At 35.9% G+C, this 19,235-nt stretch overlaps 1 protein-coding gene across 2 annotated transcripts in view; it reads left to right on the top strand.

Annotated features, from left to right (window-relative positions):
* PIGK (phosphatidylinositol glycan anchor biosynthesis class K) overlaps nt 1-19,235 on the top strand; it is a 107,555-nt gene that overhangs the window by 31,161 nt on the left and 57,159 nt on the right. For both annotated transcript variants that reach the window (XM_046645477.1, XM_046645476.1), the window contains exons 4-9: nt 6,175-6,310; nt 8,017-8,128; nt 10,966-11,062; nt 13,428-13,545; nt 14,280-14,390; nt 18,231-18,403. In XM_046645477.1, the coding sequence (XP_046501433.1) occupies nt 6,175-6,310; nt 8,017-8,128; nt 10,966-11,062; nt 13,428-13,545; nt 14,280-14,390; nt 18,231-18,403 (747 nt within the window). The remainder of the gene's footprint in view (nt 1-6,174; nt 6,311-8,016; nt 8,129-10,965; nt 11,063-13,427; nt 13,546-14,279; nt 14,391-18,230; nt 18,404-19,235) is intronic.

Genomic DNA, 19,235 nt, shown 5'->3' with positions numbered 1-19,235 from the left:
CTTCAACATACTCCACTTGAAATTCTCAGTGCTTTGAGTATGAAGTTTGGAGTAATAGGAAATGAAATGAACCTCCTAACAAGAAGCAAATCTTCAGTCCGGTAATGTTGAGCAATAGAAAGGAAGTGCACTGAGGCCTACACCTTCTAGGTCAGAACTGGAAAAGCTCTGGATTGCAGTTCAACACTCTGTGTCCAGATTAACTGCTCTTATGTGGCTTCTTGGTGGAATAATAATTTCTACAGTTCTCTGTCCTCATAAAGGTCATGCTGTGCTTGACAGTAATCGTCACTGTCCTTCAGAAACTCCATAAACGTGTGATGACAGAAAGGAATATGTTTACTCATTTGAGATTATGGCTTAATCATACAGTGGGTACCAAGGTGGCAGTGACTTAGGCAGCAGTAGCTGTGGCTGGAGGGCAGGGGTCCATGGTGGTCACTGCAGGGTGCAGGCATTGCAGGTGTTGGCAGGGGCACCAGGCCAGTTTTGGGTTTTGAAAAAGAGTTGAAATCGGAACATCCCATTCCCCAAGCATTCTTAGTCAGATTTTATTGTAATTAAAAAAAGATTTTGAGAAGATTTTCCAGTTTGTTTTAAAGGTGAAAACAGACTTAAAATCTATAGCTCTAAAATTAAATTTATTTATCAAAATCTAAAAAATATTTGTAATGAAGTTTAAAGCACAAATTTCATTGAACCATGGAAAATGGAATTACTCAGAGGAGGTTCTTATGAGGAAAAGTGATGTTCCTTTAATATTTGTTGATGTGAATATAGAAATTATTAAAGGTTTTCTTTGGCTCTGCTTATTACTTGGAAGTAGAGTGAAAGGCAGTGTATTCCATCGTGCCAAAGAATGCAGTAGTGGATGGAAGGTGTGTGGGCTTTGAAATCCCAACTCTTCTGCTTACCAACCATGCGACTTTGGGCAAATGATCTGATCTCACTGAATTTCTTATCTTTGGAATGGAGACAATAGTCTTCACAGGATTTTGTGATTTCCTGAAAATTAAGTATCTGAAAAGACTGCAGCACAGCACCTGCCACACAGTAAACTCAACAAATACTTCTTTCCACCATCCTGTACTTCACCCCATTACCTCTAGCATACTGTGGCTACATTTTAGATAATAGTAATCATCACTTCCATGTTAGAACTGGGTGGAGCGTCTCTGCTGCTTGTCCCCTCCCCCCATTGTAGGAAGAGTGGTTAATGTTGGGGAATGTTGGGAAGCGGAGGTAAAGCAGTGAAGCCTTAGGTGTAGGCTACAGGTGTGGGTGCATGTGCTTCAGACTGAAAATGGCAGGCTTGGTGCTGAAAAGACCTGGTGAGAGAAGGGCCAGCAGCAGAGTGCAATTCCAATGCCTTTCCGTAGACGAGTCAGGGGCCTTGGGGAATTGACTGGAAATGGTCTAGAACATTAGCCTCTGTGTCTCTTTGAAGTTCTGTTCTCTGATGTTTGCATTTAAGTGGGCACTTAAATTTTTCAGTTATACCTTACTATGTTTAAAGGAGAAATTATATGCTCTAATGCTATTCTTCAATTTGAGAGTCTGCTAAGGTCTCTGGATGGTTCCATTTAGAATTTCAAGGGCCTATTTTATGTCAGTTATGTGCCATAAATATTGAACGGCAATAATGAGTTCATGCATTTAACTTAATCCTCTGAGTTGATTAAATTATCAATATGAGACAAAACACATCATTAAATCCTTTCAAATGCCAGTTCACATAGTTTCAGGGTAATGCAGAATTGTTCAAAGCAAATGTTCATGTCAAACAAACTGGATTTGAGTCCAAACTCCACTGCTTAGGAACTCTGTGACCTGGGACATGTTACTTAACTTCGGTGTGCCTCAGTCTTATAACTTGTAAAATAGGTTTAATAATACATCTTGGAAATAGTGTATGAGGTAATGCTTGTATTGTCCTTATTTTGATAATACAGTGCTTGAAATATACCGGTTGCTTAATAAATGTTGGTTATTATCTTACTATAGTAAACCACATGTGACTTTAAATATGTGAGCCTATAGCTAGCTAGTTCTCCCCTCATGTACCATGCTCGCTGCTGGTGACTTGCCGTCTCTGCAGTGCAGTTGGTTGAGTTTTGTCTCTAATACTGTAAGTACAGAATACCTGGCCTCGTACAGTCTAGTACTGCCAATTGTTTGACACTTGGCAAATTAAAAGTAATTCAGAAAATCTTGATGGTCCAGCACCTGTGGCTAGCAGATTTGTTACGAGTAGTTGCCTAGTGCGTCGATGGCAAGATTTATTAACTTGTAGATTACTCAAGACATGGAAGACAGAGGAAGAAAAGCCTGGCATCAAGCTAATGATTATATAACAAAATTTGTTGAATTTGCTTGGTCCCACAGTCATTCCATTGCTACAGAAACAATTATCTCCAGAGTATCTGGAATAATTTATGTCAGAAAAAAAGAGCAGCATCCATAAGCAGAAAAAGAGGCATCAAAGATCCCTGTGATCCTCAAAGCTGCTGCTTTAATTTCAGTGACTGTTCTAGATTGGAATGGTGATAGTATTGAAGATGAGCCTGGTGATCCTAGCTCTGGCCACTAAACAAGCTCTAATGTAGTATTATCTGATTAGTAGCGTGGCTGTAGAACGTATAGCAGTTTTAAGTGAGGGATTTAAAAACATTTGACCCAAACAGTAATTTATTTAAATTTTGCTCAGTGAAAAATTTTATTAAGGTAATACCAGTCCATTATGAATGAAAATTTATGCTTTTTGAAATTTTACACTCTAATCGTCTAGGATGGTGAAACGTTATTCATCTATTTAAAATGTGTTTTTTTTTTACCCGTCGGTTGGTTACCCTTATTGGGCCAAGGAGGGATTTCAGGGAGGCGGGTAAAGAATGGCCTAGCAGCCCTGATGCAGGGCTGACCTGTTCCTTCAGTGTTTGGCAAACATAATGCTGGGCAAGTGATTTTTTTAGACCGTTTTGCCCCCACATATGTTTCTCAAATTAGGTTCCATCCCTTCTTTTTTGAGAAGTTTTAAAATTTCATTTTCATCCTGATGGTCTTTAAAGTCTCCATAGGCATGATCATGGTATTTAGATCAGATACCAACGAGTAGTAGGGGAAGAAAATGTTAGTTTGCGTTTGCTTTTTTATTTAAAAAAGGAAAGAATTTATGCTTCGCTAGTATTTATTATATATATTTAAAGCAGCAAATACATGTGACTTACAAATTAGTCAGTATATATGTGTGTGTTGTCACATTTTGTTTTAACTAATAGGAATGCATGATTTAAAAAATGTGGAAACTACTTATATAATTAACCACTGTGTAACTGAACTTTCTCTACAATTTCAGTGCTCACTTTTTCTTTGGGTTTTGTGATGAGAGAAGGCCACATTCCCATATGCTTCATTGTATAATACAGGTTTTGCAGGGGCTTGAGCAAAGTGTGAGAGTTGAGTCATCACACAACGGTAGTTTGGGATTGCCAGACTGTAAGAGTATCATATTCTTGTATTGATTGGATATATTTGAGGGATTTTGTCTTAATTTTAATAAGATACAGAGCAACTTGCTATCGTTATTTATAGGAATGTAGTAGTGTGTCTTCAGTGTAGATCTTTTGGTCCTGATTCCAGCAGTGATTGGGTGATATGCACTCAGTGAAGACTTAAATAACTGCTGTGGTGCTAACCTGATGTTCAGGTGACAAAGACGCCCTAAGGAGTTGACAAGTTAGGTCTCACAGGAACTGCTGCTCAGAGAATGTTTACTGACAAAGGTTTCGTTAAATATAAGACCTGAGTATCTGAACAGTAAACAGAGCCTGGAAGTTATGAACTGCATTTTGGACAACATACTATTGTGAACAGATGTTTTGTATATCACCGAGTTATATTGTAGTGTGGATGTCAAAATATAGGGACAAAACAAAGTGTAGAACCAGGCCTGAAGTTCTTTCTTTCTCCATTAAGTACAACAGAAGTCATTTACTTTTAGCAAAATAGCATCATCCTTTAAATGGAATTATTGTTTTTGGAGTATTATTGGTTTCATAGTTTTGTTACAAATTAAATTTGTAATTTTGTCTTTATGGTCGTACAACTATTAGAAGCCTAAGGAGTTTACTTTTCATGTATATATTTGTGTCATTCTACAAATAATTTAACATTTAGACCAAGTGAGAATTTTTTTTTCTCTATAAAAGAGTTCTGAACATTTCTTAAGTTTCAGAAACAATGAATTACAATATGTAGTTGCACTTTTAAATCTTTGAAAACCAGTCTGTTTCCTGACCTACTTTTCTTTTATTATACGCAAGTAAAATGGTGTTTTTATGATCTATTGATTATGTTAACCAAGGGTTATAGTACTTATATTGAGGCTAAAAATTCTCTGTAGGAAAAATGTTGATTGAATTTATAATTTAAGCTGAAATTACTACTTCTTTATGATATTGACATTATATAGATATTAAATAATCATTTAATTTCATAGAGTGAAATTAACCTTAAACCAAAAACATGGCCTAAAGGAATACTCTTATTTTTGTATTGAAATTTGGAGGTCAGTTTAGGCTTGTTTAATAGTGGCTTATAATAAAAAAAGATAAGACTGATAATAACTTAATGTAAGTTAATCATCTTAAGTTATTAAAAAGAGAAGATATATTTTCCATTTTAATAGAAATAACTTTCACCATTCTGTGAGTATGAATCAGTAGCAGCTGAAGATCTGATCTTTGAATGTGGTAGTGTTGGAACCCTTTCAAAATAGAAATCTAGCCAATTTTCAAGAAAAATCACAATGTTTCAGTTTTGAACTTTAATGCATTTGGAACATATGCAGCAGAACATTTTCTTCTTGCTATCCTCCTGCCAAACTCATTATGTATGCCACAGTAATTTTTTCCTTATGTTTGGGAAGCTCAAGTATAGGGTAGAATAAAGAATTGCCTGATTCATGTTCACTAGTTTTAATGGTAAGATCAAGAGAAGTATTTCAGAGAGATTTTGTAACTTTTTCTTGAAGAAAATATATGCAAAAATGAAAATGTTTCATTCACTCAACGAACATTTATTGAATACCTACTATATGCCAGACTCTATTACTAAGCCTGAGTAATCCAGTGGTGAAAAGGAAAATAAAGCTCCTGCCCTCAGAGAGCTTATATTCTAATGGGGGTGGTGGTGGGAGATGCTAGGGATTTCAGATTCATAACTGACCTATAGAAAATGAAACACGTAATGAGAATAGATTACCTTAGCTGAGATTGGAATAATATGAAGATTTGGGAGGAGAGAAGTCTAAATTTGGTCAGTAGCCCCTGAGGTGGGAAAGGCTTGGCATATCCTGGAACAGAAAGAAGGCCCCTGTGGGAGGAGCATGGTGAACGTGGGTGATAGGGGTGAAGTTAGAGAGTTAGAAAGAGACCACGTTAATTGAACCTTTTAGACCAGGTAAGGAGTTCTGATTTTCTCTGATTATAGTGGAGAGTCCTTCGAGGGTTTTAAGGGAGAAAGTTTAATGATTTGACCTATTTAAGGAAGATCACTCTGGTGGCTGTAAGGAGAATGAGCTGTGAGAGGGTGAGCGTGGAAGCAGGGACCCAGGGAGGGAGTTATTCCAGCATCTAGTCAAGAGGGGACGGCGCTGGTAGTAGGGAGGTGGGGTGGAGCCGGTGGACAGTGCTTGGATTGGAGGTGTGTTCCTTGCTGATGGATTGCGTGTTTTCATACTTCAGCATTTGGGTTTTGAAAGTTAAATTCTTTGGAATATCATAGTTTAACGTGGAATCTGTAAGTCTTGAGAATGTCAAATATTACATTTTTAAGAAATGTTTTGAGAGGACAGTGTAGCTCCTTCAACTTCCCTTTGCTATGTGGCATAAAGTATACTCCGTTGGAAAAAAAATTTAAGGTAGTAACTTGAAGTTCTGCAGATAGGTTCATGCCAGATCACTCTAATTTCTCTGCTTTAAAACTAATACCACACAAGGATATGAAAAAAATAATTAAAGCTCTTTTAAAAATGTATTCAATAATAATCTTGAGTTATTTTTAATGAAGAAAAGAGTGAACATAATTGCCACATGATATAAATAAAGTGTATCTGTTTTTAACTTTTTGGTTTTATTTAAATAGTATATTTACTGGATTTTTTTTTGTTTCTAGTCACATTGTTCTGATGCTTGCAGATGATATGGCATGCAATGCTAGAAATCCCAAACCAGCTACAGTGTTCAGTCACAAGAATATGGAACTAAATGTGTATGGAGATGATGTAGAAGTGGATTATAGAAGTTATGAGGTAAATGATTTAATTTAGGAACATTTTTGAAATGTAGTTATTGTTACTTTTAAGCTCTAAAATAGTGGTAGAATAAAATAGTCTTATTCTTTTTCTTTAAACTTCATACATAATTGTCACTGAGGCCTTGATGTAATTCTGTCTCTGGAGTTTATCTTAAGGAAGCAATATATGAGTAAACCTTTCATAATGTGAATGTTTCGTATGTGTATCTAGGATAGAGCAGCTTTATCTTGGCTTCTTTATTAGAGTGTTTTATTGAGGTTTTATGTATCAACTTTCTTTTAGAGTAAAGATATTGTTTCTTTTTCATATTTGGTCTAAAATGTGTTTTTAGTAAATATATTAATTGTGGAAAAATTAAAATGACTGACAAAAAACTCACCCATATTTCCACTACTTAGAGGTAAACATTTTTAATATGCTTCCAGTGTTTTTATGCCTAAATGATTAAAAATGAAAATGTAAATTTGAAAAAAATGGCGTTATACTATATTTTCTCCCTTTGAAACTCCATTTTAGATGTAATATATTGTGAGTATGGTTAAAGTTTGAAGTCTTCCTTAATGAGGTCTTCCTCCGATAATCTTCCCTTTTTTACCAAGCCTACCAAATGTAAGATGCAATTTCCTGTGTCCCAGACCTGTTTTAAAAGCATGTCTGTCTTCTCCCAGGCCGGAAGCTCCTTGAGGACATGGCCAGGATCTTATGTATCTTGTCCATAGCAAGTACCTATAACAGCCTGTTGAAGGCACTCAGAAATGTTTGTTCAACAATTAAATGTGTCTAAATGTTGGACTTTTTACTTGTGTATTTAGTCATCATATAATGAAAACCAAAAATTTTCCTACCTTGTTAGCCAACAAGAAGTCCTATTGAAACACTTGGCATTCTGTTGTCATCTTGGAAAAATGTAAACCAAACAGCTTATATACACAGGTACACACACACGCGCACACACATTTACATTCCTATGACCTAGGGAAAAGTCAAATAAGGATAGATTTTCTGCTTTTTAAATTTAGATCTGTACACTATAACTTTAAATTAGCATTATACTCTCCACGACTTTAAATATGCTTTCAAAGAATCCCAGAAGTCCTGAAATTCCAAGTTGGGAAATCTGGTTTAAGGTGTTCTGAATTTTTACGTGTTAAAGATGCCCCTAATGAAATTTAAGTAACAAGATGCACTAAAAAATAAAAAATACATAATTTGAGGTTTATTTATGAACCTATCCTCATGGTTTTATTTTTTCGATTTATTATGAACCTATCTTTCATGGTTAATCTAGAATTGACTAAGTAGTTGCACAGATTAACTACAATAGTTATAGTGTAGCTGAATTTATTTACAAGTTTCTATATTTTGTATCTTCCCAAAGAATTGCCTATAAAGACAGATTAATAATTTTTAAGTTTTTGGCAGTCCTTTGCAGAGAATTTAAAATTTTAAATTTAAAAGTAACTTAGTTTTTCCCAAGGTAGTTTTTATTTGTTAGTGTTTAGTATTTTTTTAAGTAGAAGCAGAGTTACTTTGAGGTATATAGTTAATATATTTTAATTGAGTTGTATTCCTCTTTGTGTTTTATTTTCAGTTTGTGCTGAGTAATACATAGAGAAAGAAGAAAGAATGTTTTTGAAAGTAAAAAAAAAAATCAGGTTTCCCCAAATTCTATTTCATCTGATATCTCATTTTTTTTCTAGGTGACTGTGGAGAATTTTTTACGGGTGTTAACTGGGAGGGTCCCGCCTGGTACTCCTCGATCAAAACGTCTTCTTTCTGATGATAGGAGCAATATTCTTATTTATATGACAGGTAATTTCAAAATTTAGATATTTAATAATAGATTATATTGTGACTCTTTTCAAAAAGATATCTGCATAGAAAGAAATTTAAACACCTTAAGCAATTTTTGGTTAAAATAGTTTATTTATTATGTAGTTCTCTTTTTCTCATGTATAACAACTTGAAATGATATTTGAAAACAGTGTGACATTTTGTGCTGTCCCATAGTTTCTTCTCTCTATTCTTTTACTGTTACCCTGGTAAGGCTATCACCTGTTACTCAGTGTCCTGCTATAGCCGATTTGCCTTCAGTTGTGTCTCCTGTTTATCATCCTACTGATGGATTTCATAAAAATTGCTAATCTGTCCCTCCTCTGCTTAACACTTGACAGTGGTTTCCCATTGATGGGGTCGCACGAGGATTGCCTGAATGCAGATATTTGGGCCTTTTCCTAAATTTCTGTTTTAGTTTTAGTTCAGTTTAGGACTCGGGAAACTGCATTTTAAATATACTCCCCAGATATGTGCTGAAGTAGTCTTTTGTCAGTTACTTTGAGGAATATTGGAGATAAAGTCCTCATTTGGTTATGTTATTATTTATTTAATTTTAGTTCCTACACTTTTTCTGATTCCTTCTGAGCATTTGACTGTTTCTGTCCTCCAAACATTTGCTTAAGCTGTTGCCTTTCTTATCGATGTCTTCTCAGTTTACTCTGCCTACCTGATTATTCCCTGCCTTTTTTAGTCTTAGCTCAGGAGTCACTTCCTTTAATGATTTTCTTTTCTAAGTCTAAGGTGATCTATGTCTCCAGTTGCCTAGGACAGTCCTAGTTTACATCTGTTGTTCCAATGTGAGTATTAATAGCACCTCCTTTCTCCGTCAGAAGTGTCCTGATGTGAATAATACCTTTAATAATTGCCCTAAGACTTTTCTCATCTCCTTGGCTAGTGTAGGCTCTCTTTGTACTTGCATATTAATCTGTAGTTTCTATCTTAGCATTTAACTTATTATTACTTTCTTGTTTGGATATTTATTGCCTTCATTAGATTTTGAATTCCAAGATGTCATTGCTAATGTGTTTTTCATCTTTTTATCACCACTGCCCTGTCTTGTAGTAGTATTCAATAATTATGAATGTTAATCAATTGATATTGAAAATTTTTTCAGAGGGCATTCCATTCAACTGATGATGAAACTGGTGCAGAATGATTCTTAGATGTCACACAGCAGGACAGTTACTGACCCCTACTTAGTGGTTTACTTTTATCTATCACATTGCATTTATTACAGCTTTTAAAATTCAATCAGTTTATAAACTTCATAAATTAATTCAGCAGAGTTATTGAAGTCAGGAAAATTTTCATCTTAGTTTATCTAGAAGTTACAAGAATTTTGCGAGTTTTTGTGGCAAATAAGATGAAGTGCATTCTTGTAGCTTAGCTTTATTTGATGTACTAAATAAACTAAAGGTTTTACAGCTGGTTTTTTTGAGTCTGTTGGTACTCTTTCAGGATAATTCCAGGTAATGGAAGAAATTCCAGTAGTCTGAGATAGGATTTGTAGACTATGGCCCATGGAAGGGCTGCCTTTTTGGAAATAAAGTTTCATTTAGAACGCAGTTGCATCCATTTGTTTTATGTATTATCTCTGGCTGCTTTTACGCCACAATGATAGGGTCCAATAATTGCAACAGAGACCATACGGCCCATAAGCCTAAAACATTTACTACCTAGCCCTTTACAGAGAAAGTTTGCCAACTTGTGTAAGAGAATGGGAGGTCTGATAATTATGAAAAGATGATAAAAATGATAATAGCTAATATTTATTGTGGCTTACCATACATCAGGCAATATTCTAAATCACTGTGTTCATATCATCCTCACAGCAACCTGAAGATTTAGGTACTGATGTTCAGGGCTGTCATACATGGTTGTGTGGGTTGTGTACTAGATATAAGCGTCTGGCTAGTGGGGTAAGTGGGAACTGAAATCTAGGATATGTTTATACTTACTAAGCTGTGTGCCCTGTCATAGAGTTGTGTCTGATGAGAGGGAGAAGTATTTTTTTTTCCCTGGAAAGGCATAGCCACTTACCACTTTTGAGCTCACAGGATTGCATATATTCAGAGGGGATGCTGAAATAGGTAGATTTTTCTACCCTGATGACCAGTAGGAGGTACCTTTTAAAAATCTGCACAAAGGCGCTATATAGGCATGCTAATGATGGTCTTGCTGATACATTTCTCACTTTAGAGCTGAAGAAACTGAAGAGGCATAGAAAGATTGTCGTTTGCCTAAGATAATACAGTCATTAAGTGGCAAAGATAGTGTTTGAATCCAGACAGACCGGCTCTATCATGCATTCTAAATGGCAGTCTTCTAGTCAGCTCTCACGGGATGGTGGTTGGTGGTAGTAAACACGTCAAGTTCTAGGTGAGGGCTGCACATCCTGGTAGTCTAGCGTCCTAGGGATATGCTGTGAGTAGTACTGGCACACCCAGGGGCTAGCCAGTGGCTTCGACTCCCTTCTCACCAAAGATTTCAGGAATTTTTGTCTATGGAAATTCATTTCTGATGTAACAGTGGAGCCAGTAAAAAATATAAATGTGCTTTTCTAGAATTGAATGATAGAAAAACTCTAGACGATACTATATCTACTATTTTTTACACAGTCTATCCTTATTCTCTTTTTAATTGGTATAATAGAAAATTAAATTTATTTGTTTTCACAGTACTTTATATTTTAGAGATAAAATAACAAATGATATTAAAATATTGTCATGAATGAAGTAAATGTTTATATCCAGATATATACAGTTTGCATTAAAAAAATGTGTCTATTTGATCTTTTTAACTCTTCCTACAAGGACATGGTGGAAATGGTTTCTTGAAATTTCAAGATTCTGAAGAAATTACCAACATAGAACTTGCAGATGCTTTTGAACAAATGTGGCAGAAAAGACGGTAATTAGCAAATGACTACCTTTTTTTTTCTTTTTTGGGGGGGAAGATTAGCTCTGAGCTAGCATCTGCTACCAATCCTCTTTTTTGCTGAGGAAGATTGGCCCTGAGCCAACATCCATGCCCATCCTTCTCTATTTTATATGTGGGATGTCTGCCACAGCATAGCTTGATAAGTGATGTGTAGGTCTGTGCCCAGGATCTGAACTGGCGAACCCCAGGTTGCTGAAGAGGAGCATGGGAACTTAACTGCTGTAACACTCAGCCGGCTTCCCAAATGACTACTTTCATAAGATAAATTAGTACCTAATTTTTCCATGGTTAGTACATTTGTAGATCTTATTTTATGAAATTTTAACTTATTAAATCATTTTTCTCATCTTTTAGATTTATGTTTGTTATTTCTACTGAACTGAGTTATTTTTAAAAGAAAAACTTAGGATTATTAAAAAGCCTGAAAAAATGTTAACACTTTCAGGTCGTATCTCTTGTTATTTTGCATCCTCTTTGTTCCCCATTATTTAGGGGGATTGTAAACATATATTTATTTTCCAGCTTGTACCTATTCCTACTTTTTGCACATTCTCTGGCCCTTCATGTGATAGCAAAACCTGTTTTTTGTGGGAAAAAGATGCTAAAGTTACGATTAGTATAAAATTTGTAACTTAACTCACATTAAGGATGATATATTGATAGTCCACTCCTTTAGTTGAAAGTTGTCGTATGAACTTAAGCGAATTTAAAGTAGCAATAGAACTGCTTTTAATTTGATTACTTTCAGTAAACAATTATGGGTTACCTTCGAAATAGATGGCCCAGAGAGGGATATGATACTTATTCTGCCTTCAAAGTGTTTAAAATCTTGTGGAAAAGAGAAATATGTACACAAATGAAATATTATAAATATTGAATTGTAAACATAAACAGAATGTATGGAAGTGTTGATGAGGAAGCTTTTACTAGACTGGTTTTATCTTATTCATAGCTTAGATTTATTGAATGCGTACTGGCTGCTGGGCACTGTGTTTTACAGATATTGTCTCACTTAATTTTAATAACAATTCCATGAAGTAGATACAGTTACTATTCCCATTTTTATAAATGAGTAAATTGAGGCACAGGTGGATTAAATAACTTGTCAAACTTTACACAGCTAGTAAGCGCCAGCACTAGGATTCCCATCCAAATGGTTCGATCCCAGAGCTTCCTCTTTTAATTATACTGCCTCTCATCAACTTGGATGTTTCTGATCCTCAGGGGCCTCCGCAGATTTTGTCTCAGAACAAATGTGTCATATTAACTGTGACTTCTACCATCTGCTTAGATATTGTGGGTCAAGATTCTATGCTTTCTTTTCTGGGTGCAGTGTTAGCTGTTTACCCAGATCCAGTGTCTAAGAGAAACCCCTGAGGAAAGATATCTGCTCCCTACTTTCACCTTCACCAGCTAGCTAGCTCAATCTAAAATATGAAGCTGATTATGTGATTCTTTGACTTAACCAAGCTTTTGGTGGCTTCTTCAAGACTTCATATGGGATCTTTTACAGATTAACCCTACTGTACCTTTGTGAAACAAATTTCCCTTCATTCCCCCAAATTTACTCTAAATCCTAGCTACACATTGCTATTCCCCTTTTCCCAAACATTTATACTTTTTCACATTTAGGTGCCTTAGCACAGGCTTTTTCCTCTGCTGGAATGTGCTCTTCCTTTCTTTGTTAGATAAAATGACACTCACCCTTCGTTGCCTGAGTCAGACCTCACCTGTCAGTGACCTGCCTTTCTTCACAGTTCCCTCGGTTCCTCTCTCAGAGCACTTGGGCTTTGTTAGACTCTAAGCTCTGTGACGGCAGGGACTGCTGTGTCCTCAGCTTAGCATCAAGCACATTGTAGTCTCTCAATAAGTATGTGCAACACTTACCACATCCCTGTGTAGTTATACACTTAGGTGTCTGTCTTCCAGTTAGATTTTAAGCTCTAAGTATGATGACTAAGTCATATTTTTTTTCTGAACCCAGCTCAGTTTCTAGGACAGTGTGGGTGCCAAATAAGTGTTTGTTGAATTGAATATACATTTTGATTCTGAATCATATGACATAGATAAGGTAGGGGGAAAGAGTTGGGGCAGCCACTTTGTGAAACCACCACTGCTCCCTGTTGGGATGGTTTCCCTGGACAGGATTATTCCTTTAATATTTCTAATATCAAATTCATATTGGGAATTCTACTGAAAGCTCTCAAATTTTTAACTAATGAAATGATTAAGATATGACTTCAACATCTTATATTATAGAGGTATTATAAAAATATTAGTCAAGGTATGAGTAATAGCATGATTCTTGTCAAAGATATTACCACTTTTCTTTCAGCTACAATGAGCTACTGTTTATTATTGATACTTGTCAAGGAGCGTCCATGTATGAGCGATTTTATTCTCCTAACATAATGGCTTTAGCTAGTAGCCAAGTGGGAGAAGATTCACTCTCGGTAGGTGCATTTTTCCCATTTGTAAAGTGCATTGTCTTTGGGATGTGTAGCTATTTCTGAAATCACTTACATCCTTTATAAATATGTTTGTTATTTCATATTCTTAGACTTTTTAACATCTTAGAAGAGAATTTTGATTACATTTAAAGACGTTTTGTTATGATGCTTTTAGATATATGCTTTTTTTGTTTTGCTTTTTTATTTTTATTGAGGTGTAATTGGCATACAGTATTATATTAGTTTTAGGTGTACAACATAATGATTCAATGTTTGTGTATATTATGAAATGATTACCACAGTAATTCTAATTAACATCCATCACCATACGTAGTTATAGAATTTTTTTCTTATGATGAGAACTTTTAAGATCTACTCTCTTAGCAACTTTCAAATATGCAATACAGTATTATTAACTATAGTCATCATGCTGTACATTACATCCCCATGACTTATTTATTTTATAACTGGAAATTTGTACCCTTGACCTCCTTCATCCATTTGCTCACCCCCTACTTCCTGCCTCTGGCAACCAGCAATCTGTTCTCTGTATCTATGAGCTTTTTTTTTTTTAAGATTCTATGTATAAGTGAGATCATACAGTATTTGTCTTTCTCTGTCTGATTTATTTCACGTAGCATAACGTCCTCAAAGTCCATCCATGTTGTTGCAAATGGCAAGATATTCTTTTTTATGGCTGAATAATATGCCATTGTATATGCTTTGCCTTTTCATAGCATCAGCCTGATCCTGCAATTGGAGTCCACCTTATGGATAGATACACATTTTATGTCTTGGAATTTTTGGAAGAGATTAATCCAGCTAGCCAAACTAATATGAACGACCTTGTAAGTATTTGCTTGATTTGATTATAGCAGGTAGGTATGCTAATCTTAACGTGATAAGTGAAGTCTGTTATTTCTTGTACTCCTCTGGTACTGTTTTATGTGTTGATTGGTGGCCTTTTAAACTGTTTTGACTCTCCCTTTGCAGTAGTGTCTCTCTCTTTAGTACAAGAGGTCTAATGCTTTAGCCCAGGTAGCTTGCTGTTCCTTGAGGTACTTTCCTGTTTTCTTCATTCATTTGCCCATGCTCTTTTCCCTACCAGAAAAGCACTTTTTTTTAGATTCACCTATTGAAATTCTGCCTATTCTTCAGGAGTCAAATCAAATCCTACCTCCTCTGGGAAGTCTTCCCGTATTCTTCCCTGTTGGAATTTACGTAAGATAAATAAAGCTTTTCAAAGCTCTATTTCTCTTTTGTGCCTTTTATCATAGTCTTTTTGAACTTACTAATTGACTGTGAGTGTCTTTGTCACTTAATAGGAAATTCTTAGAGGAGAGGGGCCTTCTCTTACATATTTTTGTGTACCCTACAACTTCTAGTATAGTGTTTTGATGGGGCTTGTTGAATTTAGTTCAACTTTTTTCCTGACTTTTCTGCGCTGATTGTATCTTTTTAAATAAATCCACTTTGAAGTTGCTATTGAAAGTAGACATAAGAAAAGCTTGAAACAATTCTAGACTGGATAATTGCCTTGCATCAATGACTGTCATTCTTTTTTCCATTAATTTATACCTTCATTTATTCACAAACATTTCTTGAGTGTTTGCTAAGTGCCAGGCCCTGGCTATATCCTAGTGAAGGAGGCAGACACTGTCCCTGCCTTCATAGAGCTTTGCAGTGAGGTGGAGGCTGAGCAGACAGATGCCAGCACTTCAGCCAAGCAGCTTTGCATGGATCTCTTTTATTATACAGAAATCTTTTAGGTAAATTTTTATTTATTAAAGCAGTTCTACTGCAAAAACACTCTATCAACTATCAAATTTGCTAGCGTAGAATAGAGCTACTTACTATATTTTGGAGGTTATATATTTTGATGCATATTAAATCTCAACATGAATTTGAATATTAAAACAAAACTTGTGGGGGGCTGGCCCCATGGCCGAGTGGTTAAGTTCGCATGCTCTGCTGCAGGCGGCCCAGGGTTTCATCAGTTCGAATCCTGGGCGCGGACATGCCACTGCTCATCAAACCACGCTGAGGCAGCGTCCCGCATGCCTCAACTAGAAGGACCCACAACGAAGAATATACAACTATGTACTGGGGGACTTTGGGGAGAAAAAGGAAAAAAATAAAATCTTTAAAACAAAACAAAACAAAACAAAACTTGTGAAATGCTACTTTAACTATAGGAAAATTATAGTCACCTAAATTCCAATTACTTTAATTTTAGAGTTTATTCCCATTTTTGGATTATACATTGTATATTTTATGTAATGCATGTTATGCTGTCTCACAAGTTCACAGTATATGCACCTCTCACTTTGAGAGTCTAGTGGATTTTAAAAACAATTCTTCCATTGAAATCATACAGGAAAGACTGAGAAAACTAATGTTTTTTTATTGCTCACAATTGCTGTTTAGTTTTTAGTAAACTTTCCTCACTTATGTCTCCTCTTGCCCTCCCCCTGTTTCTTAATTGAATGATGATTATTTTAGCTTTGTTCAGTAAAAATGATCCATTTCCTTGAAGTTAAATAATACAGTGATTTGACGTATCTCTAGATATTGTATAATAATACCTATTTTTTGTTGGATTATGTGTGTATGATAAAATTTGTTGAGTATCAGCTGTATTCAGAGTACTATATTAGGTGCTTCAGGAGCAGCAAAATTCGAAGACTTGCTGCTTAGCCTCTTAAAAATGTGTCGTGTCATTGGTCACAGTTGAAGAGCATGTTTATAGAGTATCACTCATTATACGGAGTCTCTGGGTCCTCCAGGTAATATTCTTTCTTCAGTGAACACATAACTCTTGCTATGTACCTTTATTATGCTTTTCATATTTCTCTGTAATTGTTCATATTTATGATGTTCCCTGGAGGCTTTGAGCTTCTTAAATAAGAGGACTGTGCTTTATGCCTCTTACTATCCACAGAACTTAATTATGGTACCTGGTGTATTTGTGGGTGCTCAGTGAATACTGAATGATGGAAAGGACATGACAACAAAATGCAGTAGGATTAGTGATTAAAATTTTTCCTCGAAGAGGTAGATTTTCAAGTTTGAAGGAAGAGAAATATAGGATACTCTAGGAAAGTGGAATACCTGCGGAACGCGGAAGTTGGAATACTAGATAATCCTTGTCTTTCGTGATAAACATATGACCAGGCCAGAGTGCGGAGATTCTGTAAGTGAAGGAGATTACCGAAAATTAAACGGAGTCATTGCAGGTCATTGTGTTGCTGAGGCTAAGGAATCAGGTTTATATGGATAGACATTCTTGAAGGAAGGAATGACCTCATAAAAAGTAGAGATATGTTTATTTTAGGAGCAAAGAAGAGGATGATACTTATTCAGTGTTTCCCAAGCTCATTCGGCTATACTTTTCCTGCTTTCTTCTGCTGGTACCTTAATAAAGCCCATCAGGTTGCTCATGGATGCCTGCAATATTCCTTTGTTTCAATATTCTTTGTTTATTGTGTCTTGTCTTTTACTTTGTTTCCTCAATCTTCCATCTGTTGTGTGCTTCCTGGGCAAGTGCTGTGGGCTGTGGGCCCTTACCAGCAGGCCTGTAGTGGTTTTGTTTACATATCCTGTGCTTCTGCCAAACTAGGTTATTTGTCTTGCACATCTCTGCAGTGGCTCCATTATTAGGAATGTTCTTATTTCCCATGTATAATCTTCTTTTTCCTTAAAAAAAATAGCTTAAATCCAACTCCCTGTTTTTTCTTATCCTCAAACTATGAGAAGTTTATCCTCTGCTGAAGTAGAACGTGTCTCCTTTTTTTCTACCTTGTTATGTTTATTCATCTCTGACTAGACTTAAAGCCTTGAAGACAGGACCCTGTCTTACTGGTTTTTGATCCTCTGTGGAAGAGAACAGTATGAAATATATGTAATCGACACTTCATGCTTCGCTGAGTGAATGAAAATGTGTCTGTCCTTGCAGTTCATTGATATGGAATAACAGGGATAAGATTAACATAAAAATTATTGTGAGATCTTGTAGCAATGAAGTCTTGGTTTTCAGACTGTTTTCTTTGGAGCACTAGAGTGCCTGCATGTGCCTTGGGTTTATTTTCATCATGGATAAACTAAGAAAGTTACTTGATTTATAGAAAGGTTTGCATAGGTTCACAGCAGGAGAGCAAGGGGATATCTAGGGGGTAGGCTGTGCTTCAACTTCCTGCAACCCAGAGCAGCTCAGCTTTCATCTTTTTGCATATGGGACTACTGTGGAATATTTTATTTGAATTTAAAGTTTGAATGAAGGGTCATGATTACAAAATGTTTAAAAACCACTCTGGTAGAGCATCCCACTAAGATGGACATAGAGGAAGAAAAAAGCAATTCTCCTGTTGTAATATTGGCGTGTGGGTTCTCATAGATTAAAGCGTTCAAAGTATACTTTGAGCATATTTTTAAAAAAATGAATGTTTTTTCTCTCCTTGGCTAGATTCTCTGTTTAACACCTGTTCTAATGTCTGCATAGCTTTCTTGGAATGTCAAGCACTGGGATAGCAATGAAGCTTTAATCTTTAGAACCAGTAGATTCTTTAGGTTGCAGGAGCTTTAAATTGAAATAGACTATAGTCTCCTATATTGTGTTAACTGAATTTAATAAAAGTTGTATGTGTGTGGAGTCATGTGTGTATTTATTATTGTTATATATATTTTTTCAGTTTCAGGTATGTCCCAAAAGTCTATGTGTGTCTACTCCTGGACATCGCACTGATCTTTTTCAGAGGGATCCTAAAAATGTCCTGATAACTGATTTCTTTGGAAGTGTACGGAAAGTGGAAATCACAACAGAGACTATTAGTTTGCAACCAGATTTGGGAATCATGGAAAGCAGGTATACATCTTAAATTATTATTTGAATAGAATATTCTAGTTTCACAATTTGTAAATTTTTATGTAACATAATATTAAGAGATCAAAGTTCATGTTTGTAAATAAAATTACACAGTTCTACCCAATCTTCACTTTATGTATGCCCAATGCTATTCAGATTTATGGGCAAAGCTATAAATAGCAGTGGGAAGCTAAGATCGTGAAGAGGATTATGTTGTAGCTCCAAAAAACAGGTTTGTAGTAGTGTGATTTGAGATTTGCTAAAAAGGGCTGAAACTTTCCTTGTGACTTGCTGTCTCAGCCATACCTTTCTGGCAGTGGAGGTGTGTAGTGGGTCAGAAGACCTTCATGGAGGGGCAGGTGTATGAACGTTTCAAACATTAGTCCTCTCTAATGAGTGTGTGCACTATCATCTGTTGCAGTAGGAGGTATTAAATGATGTGACATTGAATGAAGTTGGCAGCTGCCCGTTTAGAAGGTAATAAAGGCCCTAGGAATCTGGCAGATGCAAGGTCGATAAACATAAAAAGGGGAAGCAAATGCCAAAAGACCGTGGCTGCCAAATACATATTTCAAACTGTTGCACAGTGCCTCCATGTTCACAGTTTCTTCAGGCTCCAGCAGTCGGATTAGTTGACTGCCATGTATTTTGGTTCCTAGAGTCTGAGTGGTTTGTGAGCCTGGTTCAGTCATAGCTCTGGCTTTTCCCTAGTCTTGTATTCTATTAGTCTGGAACAGTTTATCTGGGGCTGTTGCAAATTTGGAGTGACCCTCCATCAACAGGTGCCACTGTGTAGGATTTCTTTGGGGGGCTCTGGGTAATTTATTAGGGA

Source organism: Equus quagga, chromosome 18, assembly GCF_021613505.1.
Source record: "Equus quagga isolate Etosha38 chromosome 18, UCLA_HA_Equagga_1.0, whole genome shotgun sequence".
Classification (NCBI taxonomy): Eukaryota; Metazoa; Chordata; class Mammalia; order Perissodactyla; family Equidae; genus Equus; species Equus quagga.
The sequence above is the reverse complement of the archived record's forward strand: the minus strand, read 5'-3'. Positions and strand labels throughout refer to the sequence as shown.